The sequence below is a fragment of the Pinus tabuliformis genome, chromosome 8 (assembly GCF_031772625.1).
Source record: "Pinus tabuliformis cultivar Carrire ecotype Pingquan chromosome 8, CPIR1, whole genome shotgun sequence".
NCBI lineage: Eukaryota > Viridiplantae > Streptophyta > Pinopsida > Pinales > Pinaceae > Pinus > Pinus tabuliformis.
Window position 1 is genome coordinate 1,607,924,113 of NC_142294.1, and position 12,705 is coordinate 1,607,936,817.

The following is a 12,705-nucleotide window of genomic DNA, read 5'->3' on the forward strand; positions in this document are numbered from 1 at the left end:
ATTCACTTATTCCATGTGTGGTTAACTATATTGGAGGGTTAAACATAATTCTGAGTTTTTATACCCTCTCTGCCACCAGTGTTCTACATTATTTTATGTCTTTTCATTTTCCAAGCATATTTCAAGGTTCTTTATTGCATATTGGTGCTCTTCTAAGGCAGCACACCATATCGCTTCATCTACCATAATAATTCTTTGGACTCTGATTAGTAGTTTCCATGCATGCTTAATATGCTTCATATGCATTGCTTTTCAAATGTTGATTTCACGGTTTAATATAAACTGGTGATAATTTATTTAAATATTTTATATACAAAATGATGCTTGTTTGTTAGGAACACTGTTTCTTTTTTGAGCACCATATATGGAACCTCGTTGGTTTCAATCCATAATTACAGAGAGTCAACCAACCAAACTTTCATTTAATTTTCTAAAATCTCTCACTTTAATCCAACTTCTGAATGTTTTTATATAAATGATCGAACAGACACTAACTGTGGTAGAAAACTATCTTGAGGCATTATTTGGGCAACAAATCATTCCTGAGACATTATCTGAGGCATTGGCCTATCTCTAAGGCATTATCTATAGCAACACATTAAATCTGAGGCTTTACTATGGCAAAAATATGTCTATGAAGCAATTCTGAGATAGAAAGATACCTCTGAGGCACTATTGATGACAACAGATCATCCCTGAGGTAACAATTGTGGCAGCGAACCACCTATAAGGGATTGTTTGTGGCAACGAATCACCCCTAATGTTTTTATGTGGCAGAAAATCATCTTGAGGTATGGTCTGGGATTTTGAGGCAAGCAAGGTCTGGTTTGGAGTTGATTGTGGCTGCAATGAGATAGTGAAGTAATGTTTATAGGCAACAAGGAGATATTCTACAGAGATTACTTTTCATTATGCGACAACAATTTAAGGCAATGCATTGCCCTTTGTAATATAATCCAGAGAACTCCTCAATGAAATTAGTCTTACATGCATAGAAGTTTAAACCAACATATTTTAGAATCATTCTATGGTTTTACACATTGTCATATATTTCAACATTTATTTATGTAATGATCCTAACTAGTGTCCACAAACTTTTCTTTGTAGATTTCTATTACATTATTCTATACAAAATGGTAGACCAGGTATTTATGTTGCTTTTGGTATTTGTATTATTTATGTTGTTGATTTAGTTAGAGGTTGGATTTGTTTTTAGAAATAACTTTAAAATGATACTTCAAAAGTTTGTTTCTGACTAGTTAAATGCTTGTTGGAACACTCTGATAAGCTTGCCTCAAATTGTTGGATAGATCTTCAATGCTCACTGAAAACATATTTGGTGTTACCGATTCTATTTTCTTATCGGTATTTTGATCAAGGTTTTCTTATTTTTATGTTATTATGTTTTTTTTTAAGAATGTACCCATGGGTGTTACTGATGCTACTATGGGGGATTCAATGATATTCACTACTTTTATGGAAATGTTAACAAATGCACGAGGGCAAGACGTTGCTATGATGATGCATGAGGTAAGCTTGAATATTGTCTTTTATATGTTCAATTATCTTATATTCCTTATTATATTAGCTAATTTATGTTTGTGGAATGCAGGCAATCGCTAAAGTCATTCCAACCCCTATAACACCTTATAAAACATCTAAGGTAATGATAGTGGTAAAACTTGATCAATATTTTTGTGCATTTAGTTAACTTATTTCACTATATATATTTATTAATATTTGTGTTTTTACTAAGCGTGCATTTTGTTGGCATGTAGGATTCATTTATGCCCATCAATACAACCAATGTTGAGATGCAGGGATCATTAATGCCCCCATATACATCTAATGTTATGCAAGATGTAAGGTTCAACCATTTATTTATGTGAGTTTGATTATTTTATTTGTTGAGAAATATAGGGCATATATTTAATAAAGTTTTTGCACAACGACTCCATGATTTATGAGGTGTTACGAAGAGCTACATCATGCCTTCAAATGGATCACCCCATCCGTTTTTTTCTTCTTGTACATACAATACTAATTTAACAAGTAACCCAAGCAATATATTATTCCAAAACATGATGTCAACTTACTTTTTTAGGGTTTTTATGTAATCAAGAGGCCTTTTTAAGGTTTCTTAAATTCAAACCTTAGATCATACTCTTTTCCCTTTATGTCATTCTAGAGTTTATCCCATGCCCTAGAAATCAAATCATAGGGAACAAATACCTTAAGATTAAGGTTCGTAAATACTAGGGTATTTCTTAAAATATAAACCCATAAATTCAACCCTACTACATCTTATGATGGACCCTTTAAAAGAAAATTATTATACATACCTCATGGACACCTGTCTGTATTGATTAGTATTTTGGTTGCCATGATTATTTGCAACTTTACTATACATTTCATTGATCATTTGCCACCTTCATGACCTTCTTTTAATGAGTCTTCCGAGATATTGTCATTCTATAATGGGACTTGCTTCTTCATGTGTTCATGAAACCCATGCCTCAGTCATAACAAAAACAATCTTCTTTTTCCTTTTTCTACATAAATTACATAGAATTGTGATTAGATATGTCATTATGAAGACTGAACCTAGTTACATATTTCAACATTATTCATCTATTATTCCATCTTATTATTTATATTTGTGCCCTAGGGTGACTCCAACAAGTATACGATCTGTTGGTATAGAGGGTCATGTTATACCATCTACACCTAGACCAGGACCCCATAACATACCCTCTACATCAAATGTGGGTCTTGTTAGCATTCTCCCACCAGGACCAGAACAAGTTTCTTTGAGGAGTCTTATAGACTCACAAACAAGAATGTTAAGGCTCCTACCAGATATTCCTACAAATGTTCAAATCAGACAAGAAATAATTAAACAAATTCAATTATGGGAAATGTCATTGTTGGAGACTGTAGCTCTTGCAAGAGATCAACAGGTAAAATTATTTTATTTTTTTATAATTTCAATTGTTATGTGTAGGATCATTATTTTAGAAATGAAAAATAGTTTCATATTTTGTTGGGTTCTTAATAATTCCACAATTTCATTGTAAATGTAGGAAGTAAGTGACACAGTGCCTAATGTACCTATAAGGGAACCTTCCTCAATCGCCAATACTACAAAAATATCATCGGTGACCATAAAATGAATGCAAGAAGTTACAATCTTGCTCACTTTAGAAGGAAATGTCTTGAAGGATGAAACGGGGCTGAAATTTTATCACTTTATTTTTTGTCGTGCAAAACAATTATTTGGAAATACCATCCAAATGGATTGGAGGAAACAAGCCAATGCCAAAAAGAGGAACTATTTAAAGATGTAGTAATAGCATTTGGTAATCCTCGATTTCATAAGGAACTTATTTTAAAGATTGCAAGTAAATACATGCACTCAAAGACAATTTAAGGACAAAGTTGACAAAAAACTTGATGTATCCACGTCCAGCTTGGATCACAGGCCAAGTGACATGGGATGAACTTATGAAAGATGCCAAGTTTAAGAGGAAAGTCCTCAAAAATCCAAAATATACGCCATTTGCACAAGGAGGAGCTAAGAGACACCTACGAGATACAAGAAAAGCAACCCAAGTTAGGGTGTCAAAAATTGGATCTCACAAATTAGGCTCTGGTGGATATAATAGTATTCATGGTGGTATGGTAAGTGATATTTCCATCTATTATATTTTCTATTTTAGGCAAAGTAACTATGGTCACGTTGAGTTAATTGTATCTTATTAGTTATTCTACCTTATAGATATGATTATGTTTGTTAATTTAGGTTCACCAGTTTCAAAAGGAAGCTTCAGAGGAAGACCTAAAATATGCTTTGTTACATGGTTCCCAAGGTCTTCGCCAACACATGATAAATCGAGGGGAAAAATTAATTACTAGTTATGGATCCGAGGTTAGTTGTTTATAATATTATATGAATAATGCAAGAGGTTTTAATGTTATTATAACAAGTTAAAGTGTGTTGTGTATAGGAATCAGGTGAAACATATGGGAGTGAGCATGGGGAGGAGATACTAGCACATGATGATTTTCTTGTTGCAAAAAATCATTCAACAGTCATTCTTGAACCTTGGCAAGAAACCATTGTTGAATTTCAGCAAATGCGAGACAAAAATAATGAGGAGGGTGTTCAATGCAATGAGCATTCCATACCCACAATTAATGTAGTGCCTCCCAAAAAGAGGACAAAAAGGATTGATATGTGTTAAATTTTAATAACTTGAACATGCATCGCTATAGCTTCTAAGGAGTGCACTAGGTTGTGAGGGTCCAAACATAAACTAATTATGTGTGCAACAAAACAAATTTTGAAGATACTTTGCTTTTTTTATGAGTACTTACATATTATGGGCATCACTAAGACTGTTGCAGGTCCTAACTTGTATTATTTGTTTGATTATGATCAATTTGATATGCTTATATTTGTGTTGTATGTAGATGACCTGGTCCTAAAAGTTAGTTAAAAAAACTCTATCCCATGGTGCAAGAAGAAGCTGGCAAGTGGAGTTGACATGAAGGACATACACCTCATGTGTTATTTCTTGGTCTTGGAGGTTTGCCTGAGTTGAGGTGAGGTGGTCCTCGAATAGGGGTGAGTAAGCAATTGAGATTCTGAAGAAGTTTTAGATAATGGAAAATAAACCATAGGCTGCTTTTATGATACATATTTTGAAGTTATCAGTAGATTAAGATTCAAATTTGGTTGATTCGTCAGTGTACAAAAAGTATATAGGTTCCCTAACATATCTGGTAGAATTTAGCAGTCAAATTGTTGTGTGCATGAGATCCCTTGTCTCACAAACAAGGGGGGCTCAGACACCAATTTAGTGTCCAGATTGGCTGCTAATATATGGTTGAGCTAAGGTTGCTGCAAATATGCTCCATGGTCTGAGGTATGCGAGGTACTTAAAGGGCACACGGGCACAATGCTTTGAGCTGCTACATGCTTTAGTGGATTTTGACAGGGCCAGAGATGTAGGTGGCAGGAAGAGTGATTCATGGTTTTGTTTCAACTTGGGTTCAAATATAATATCTTTGTTAGGATGGGATACCCATGTGTGCAAGTTGAAGAAGTCCATTTTTGGGCTAAAGTAGCCTCTTGTGCTTGGTACTCATGGATTTGTGAGTACTTACAAATTATGGGGATCACTAATACCATTGCAGGTCCTAAATTTTATTATTTGTTTGATTATGATAAATTTGATATGCTTATATTTGTGTTGTATGTAGATTACCTGGTCCTAATAGTTAGTTTAAAAACTCTATCCCGTGGTGCAATAAGAAACTGGCACCTCTGGTTTCATAGAATGAATATTTACATATAAATTTGTTATAGGTCTTCGATGAATGCATGCATTTACATTTGATCAGGTAATGACAGACCCAGATGCTCCTAGTCCAAGCGAACCCAACATGTGTGAATGGGTTCACTGGTATAATAAATTCCTTCGCTTCTCCTTTCTTCAATTTATACAAACATGCAGGAATGGATTCAATGGTATAATAAATTCCTACCCTTCTACTCTCTTCAATTTATACAGACAATGCACTAAAAAAGAAATACACTGCAAAAAATTGAAAGAGAGACACTCTAATGGTAATAATATTTGGTTACTATTACCAGGTCTGATATACACATCGAGGTTGAAGAGTTCATATCTCCAGTTTTAGTATTCTAATATGCATGCTTAAGCTTCACAACCTCTGCAATCTTATCAAAGTTTCTAGTGCATATTAAAGTAGATAGGTCTGATTTTATTTGGTAGTGCTCACATTCAATTATAACTTGATGGTGTCTAAACAGTGGCATCGATTTATATCGTGTTGTGCCATTTTCCATATTCAATGAACTCACTACCTTTGTCCATATTCAATGTACTCAGCGCTGCCACAAAATGGAACATACATAGAAGCTGAGTCATTCCCATCCTCACATAGAGTTGCCAGCACTTCCTCTTCCTCCTTTTGCATTTGTACTATCACCACTTCACTTCATATTTGCCACACCATACTATTTAGTATTTTTATATGGGCCAATACACTGTCCTAGCCATCCCAGCTGTATAATGCACAGTTGTACCATTGTAACACTAGCATAGGCACCAGAAGCTATGCTACTAGAAAGGATTAAAAGTAAAGTAGGATGCTAAGACCTTAATGTCTTTGCATGTCAAACACTATATAATAAATATTCAGGTTGGCACATGGAGTTCATAGGTTCAAGGGTAAAACATTGAGATCTGTGGCCAGCCCTAATAGATTCAAGGTTGTTTGCTTCTGGATTGTAACACTATCTACGAAACATTTTGTTTGCTCATTGAGTCTGTTGATTCAAAGTTAAAATCAATATTATCTAATAAAGAGTTTCTTTTCAGAAAGAGCTAATAGATTCAAGGTTAAAACATTCAAGTCTGCAACTAGAGTTACTAACTTAATAGATCCATCTTCAAGGTTAAGACATCTTTTTTTTTTTTGGCCCGGGAAACACTATCTAATAAATATTCAGTTCGAAATCATAGTCTTTGGACAATCAAGTATTATTTAATAAATATTTTGAGTATTTTCAAAAACCTAGCAATCATATATTCACTTTTAAAACATTAAAATAACAGTGTTTGTCTTGTCAAAATACCATATAATTGGTACTAGAGAATAATAGATTCAAATTTTTGAATATGAGGTTTGCACACAGTTATTATTTTATTCTGGTTAACCAAAATAGATCTGGTGAAAATGGATCTATTATTTATTGTAGTTCTTTAAATTTGGTATCTTAGTGAACTTTGCACCCAGCTTAAAAATAGATTGATAAAGATGGATATAATGCTGGTTGGTATTGGTAATGGGAGTTTGTTCATAGTTTTTCTTATAATTTGGTTTCTCTTTGAGGTTTGCAGCTGGTTGATGGATAGATCATAGTTCAGTTTGATCTACTCTAATTTTCATCTAGCTTTAATACATCATGGATGGCTTTAATACATCATGGATTTTTGTGGACTTTAGTGGTTAAGAAAATTTTGTCATAGTGTATTAGGTTAAGATGGTTTATTTATTTATTTTCTCCCATATTTTTCTTAAGTTGATATATTATTTGAGATTAGGATGCTTTTTTAATAGGTTTGATGAGGATTAATGTATTCTAGTTTACTAGGTTAATATTTTTTGTTTTAGTAATTTTTTTGTTCTCATCATCTTAAAGATAACATGAAGTTAATATGAATCATTTTAGGTCTAAACTTTTTTGGTTTTAGGTTTAGTTAGGATTAGTCTCTTCTAACTTGTGAGGTTATTTTGTTTTGTTTTACTTTTTTAGTTTTTTTTAATTGTTTTACTTTTTTAGTTGTTTTTACCTAAGGCGATAAACTCTTGAACTGAGATTTTTTTGTCAGTTTTTTTAAATACTGACTTTTAAGCATTAAGGTGTGATATTTTCGAGGTTTAGATAGATTTATACTATATTTAGGTTATATTAAATGGAACTGATATTCTTACGGATTAGATAGATTTGTACATTCTTATGTTAGATTAAATGGAACTATGTTGGATTCTACTAGGTTATTTATAGTTGTTTTAAGATAATGGTCAATAAGTTGAATAAATAATAATTTTTGTTTTTATATTGGTGATCTCACTCAAGATAGTGACTGATATTCTTGGAGCCACAGATGCAGCTCAAGGCCAGCTAGCCTTTTCACTTCGTGGACTGTGTGGATTACATAATACTTGGCCTTCGTTCCTTCTATTTTTAACAATTCAAAATGCTGTTTAATTTCATTATTTTATTTCAGTGGTTGAGTTTACAAGTTTTTGCAGGGCATGAAATAGATATGCTGTGATTTGTGACATGATGTACTTTCTATCCCATTAACTATTTTGGTCATCTTTTTTTTCGCATGCTTTGTAATACTAAGTACTTTTCCTATCTATCAGCGGAAATCATGAAGTTTGATGTGTGCAAAGGAGTATGCTTCTGGATACCCTTGCAAAAGAATTGGCTCCAGGAAAACTCATATTCAATGCTAAAGTTGTTTCCATTCAACAGTCTATAGATTCTTCTTTAACTATAGTAAAACTGGGAGATGGAACGCTTATCAAAGCTAAGGTAGCATCTTAAATCCAAACTTCTGACTCCCATTTGAAGTAGTAAAACTTGGGCATAATTCTGACAAATTACCGGCAGTTACGCTATAATAAGCTTTCTGAAGCTGAAGTAGAATAATTACATATCCTTGGAATGTAACAATGTAACAGAGTGCTGAGCCCCTCTAGAGACATCCTTCTATAGACTTTAATTCTCAAATGATATTTGAGGCATCCCTGTTCTCCTATGTTTTTTACCTGTTTTCTATGGAATGGGGATGAGAATAGGAATGCCACAAATATCATTTGATGCATCTCTAGTTTTTTGGTAACGGCTCATTGTATGTCACTGGGACATCCCCTACATGAAGGGACCATTATTAGGATATTCCTAGCAAGAAAGGCACTAGTCTTCCATTCCTGAAATTTGGTTCTATGTTGGAGCCATTGTGAAATTCATTTGCTTGCCAATTCTTGTTGGAAGATAGAGTCATTAACCTTTGGCCCATTACAATGTCAACCTACAAAGACAAATAAATAATTGTATAAAGATGCACCTTTATACCACAACAAACCTTTCATAGGTTGTTTGAGACAAATAAAATGCAAGCTGAGTTGAGTTCACTATTATATATCCATAAATAGAAGTTCCTCCTCAACTATACATTGTATATATTATAACCACTGACATAATGATGGCATGATCTTGTGAGAAGCCTTCATTAACTAAATTACATTATGTTATATGAATTTTCTTGATTTACTATCGAGTACTCACATGTCTATTTAAGGTTAAAAAATTAGTAAACTGCATTTAAATGCATGCTAGTCACATTTTTTCTGCTGGACAATTATATTGTAGATAAGTAGGCATTGTGCTACTGGACAATTGTCTAGCTTATGAATAATTACAGGTAACCAAAAAATTTGGTTTCTCTGGTAGAGAACTATTTAGCAGAAAATGAAAATATATTGCTAGTCTTTGAGTTTTTTTCGATCTTCAAGACAAACTATTTCCACTGTTAAAACTTAAATAGATATAAGGTAGAGGGTAGGCGATATTTAGCTGGCCAGAGGCCAAGACTACATTATGTAACCCAAAGTATAATTGTGAACAACTATAGCTTGTATTGAAACACTTGCATATAGGCAATGGAGAACATAAAGTCCCATCGTAAGTTGCACATGTACATAATCAAAATGTTTGCTATTAAATAATTTAAGAATCAATACACATTTTAGCCTAGGAGACCATGACCATATACAACGATGAGAATAGAAAAATTATTTCCCAACTTAATATTCAACCTCAATTTGATTTTCCTGTTTATAATCCAAGAAACCATGGTAAGAAGGTCTATAGATCTGGAGGAGGAGCTCAGAATGATGGCTCAAGAAGTCCATGGTTATGTGGAAGCTGTTCTGAATAGTCTTGCTGCAGATGTTCCAAAAGTAAGACATCCATGTGGATGAGCACACAATACAACCATATAGAATCTCAGTGTTTATTCAGTCCATGATACTTGAATTGATGATTTGATGATTTGCAGGCTGTGGTGCTTTGTCAAGTTGAGAAAGCAAAGGATGAAATGCTGACCCAACTTTATAGCTAAGGCAGGTAAGGTTTAATGACAAAATGTGGTTAAAGTACATCAATAATTAGTTTGATTATTTTCCCATTTCTGTATTTTTCCAGACTGATTTTGATTTTCACTTGAAATCAAGTCTCTTGGAACTTTACGAAAGTAGTGTTTTTTTCATCCTCTATAGGTGTAGTAGACACCTGTTGATTGGAGCACTGTACATTTGAGATTTTTGGGAGCCTTTTAAACTTTTTGTTTAAAAAGGTCCTACATGGATTTAAACTTGGATCGATCCCAAGAGAACTTTTGACTTATCAATTCTATCTTCCCGTGTTGATATGTATGTAGTGTGGGCTTAGTAGCAACACCTTTTACTCTCAATATCAATGAAAATGGAGCAACTATGAGCCCTTTTTTGGTTCCTTTTTATCAGCACTCTGTTTTACTCATTTATGTCTCTTTATTTTGAATTTTAATTTAATTTAATTTTGAATGTATAGATAGACTATGTTATTGGTTGTTTTGATCAATACTGGTTTTCTTTTCCTCCTTCTATTGGCATTTTCCTTGTTCACTTGGTGAGGGTTCTGTATTTTTCCACTTATATTTATTTGAATTTTAATTTAGTTCAATTTTGAATTTATAGACAGACTCTGTTATTGGTTGTTTTGATCAATACTAGTTTTCTTTTCCTGTTTCTATTGGCATTTTCCTGATTGAATTGGCGAGGGTTCCGTGTTTTTCCACTTCTATTTATTTGTTTCCTTCTTATTTATTGATTGGGATTTTGTTTGTTGCAGTATTCATGGGCAATGTGAAGTTATCATGTTTGATGTTACTGCACGATTGACTTACAAGAATGTCCCAACGAGGCACAAATATCTTTGGAGGTATCTCTTTTGTAGAGGGATTGGATCTCTAAGTAGAAATGAAGGTTCCTTAATTGCGTGGTGGCACAACTGCCTGAACCGATTAGCTAAATATCTTTGTGAATTTCAGGGTGTGTGAGAACATTCCTATTGTTCTTTGTGGAAACAAGGTTGATGTGAAGAATAGGAAAGTGAAAGCTAAGCAGGTTACTTTTCATAGAAAGAAGAATCTTCAGTACTATGAGATATCTGCAAAAAGTAACTACAACTTTGAGAAGCCATTCCCATACTTGGCATGGAAGCTGTCAGGGTGAGCCTTTAATCTAGTTTTTGATGCTCCCTAGTATGAATGTTATATTAGAAAATTTGCATTGATTCTATAATGGGTTATTTTTATAGGGATCCAAACCTTCATTTTGTGGAGTCACCTGCTCTTGCTCCTCCTGAGCTTCAGATAGACCTTGCAACCCAACAGTAGTAAGTAGAATGCTATTTTCTTATTATTTTGTGTTAACTTTTATTGAAATAATTTGTTCCATTTCTAAAAGATTGAAACTTTGGCTTACAATCTTTTATGTTGTCAAGTATGAGGTAGAACTTGTAGTAGTTGCGGCCCAACCCCTTCCAGATGACGATGATGATGCTTTTGAATAGCTTTGTTAAGATGCTTTTTCATATTTAGGGATTGGTGGATTCAATTAGTTTTGTATCATTGGAGTTTGCTCTTGAGTTCTGACATTTAATTTAGATTTGTATTTGGGGCTTAGAATAGCATTATCGCATCTCTCTATATGTGATTTCGGTACTGTGCAGATGTTTTAATCGGTGGAGTTGGCTAAGATATCTTAGTTCAAATCCAATACAGAGTTATTTTTATATGCTAAGATATTTTTTTCCGTTATATACTCTTGCACATTTTTCACAATAAATTTTTGTACTCTTCAAATATTTCAAGAATGCTCAAGTGCCTTTCGTTGTGTATTGTTGGGGGAAATGCTAGTTGCAATGATTGTTGCTTGTAATATATTATGGCTTGTTAAAAATTTCTCTGAAAATTCTAGCTATGTCTGAGGATTTATTTTAACTCTAAAATTGGTTTACATAAAGCTTGTACAATGAACAATTTACCTGCTAGCCTATCAGAATAAATGATATTATAAAGTAAGCGCTAATACCTTGTATACGGGCCAAATCCTCCCTTTGTAATATTGTTTTCATCCTGGACACTTTCTGTTGCAACTGTCAATGTTTCAGTGGTAAAAACTATTGGTTGACCCTACGTATAGCCTCTATTTCCATTCGGGGCTCTACAGATTGCAATTTCTGCAATGCGAAATTGCAATTTATAACTTCGATTAGCAGTCGCACAACATCCGTATGGAAAAAAGATTGTATTTGCAATAACATCAAGAGGAAAGAAAGATCCATGTCCTCTAGAATGGATCTTCACACTGAGACCAGTGATAATGGTGTTGAGAAACTACTATGCAATGGAATAAATAATGTTGAGGTGCAGAATAAATATATTTTGCCTCCCTAGGAGCAACCCAACATTTCTCGGGTATCTTTCTGTGAGAGCATTCCAGTGGTGGATCTGAAACACCTGGATGGCCCTAGCAGGACCACTATCATACAACAAATCCAACTTGCATGTCAGGAGGATGGCTTTTTCCAGGTACAACCTTCAATCTCCAATGTCTGAAGCTATGATTTTTTTTTGCAGAAGGGATTGGATTCATGAGGCTTTGAATTTTGAATCTCATGATATTGCGATATAAACTATTTTGAAGATTTGAATTTTGAATTTTAAGATTTGAATTTTGAATCTCATAATATCTCTCAATAAACTTCCAAAATCTCAATTATGAACATTAATTCTTAAAAAAAAAATTGTTCAAATTCAGTATTAATATGGTTGAACCTACATGATATGATCAGATAGTGAACCATGGGGTACCAGAGAGGGTGACGAAAAAAATGATGGGAATCGCCAAAGAATTCTTCGAAATACTGATGGAAGATCATGCATGCCTCTATTCAAAGGATCCAAAGCAACTAGCTCAGCTTGCTACAAGCTTCAATATTCACAAAGATGAAGTCCTTAATTGGAGGGACTATCTAAGACACCCTTGTTTTCC

At 33.7% G+C, this 12,705-nt stretch overlaps 1 protein-coding gene across 1 annotated transcript in view; it reads left to right on the plus strand.

Moving 5' to 3' along the window:
- LOC149242189 (GTP-binding nuclear protein Ran1B-like) overlaps nucleotides 1–11,221 on the plus strand; it is a 31,527-nt gene extending 20,306 nt beyond the window's left edge. The window contains exons 2-6 of the mRNA XM_089370786.1: nucleotides 10,199–10,287; nucleotides 10,499–10,588; nucleotides 10,698–10,877; nucleotides 10,967–11,042; nucleotides 11,150–11,221. Of these exons, the coding sequence (XP_089226912.1) occupies nucleotides 10,199–10,287; nucleotides 10,499–10,588; nucleotides 10,698–10,877; nucleotides 10,967–11,042; nucleotides 11,150–11,221 (507 nt within the window). The remainder of the gene's footprint in view (nucleotides 1–10,198; nucleotides 10,288–10,498; nucleotides 10,589–10,697; nucleotides 10,878–10,966; nucleotides 11,043–11,149) is intronic.
- Nucleotides 11,222–12,705: the final 1,484 nt, after the last annotated feature.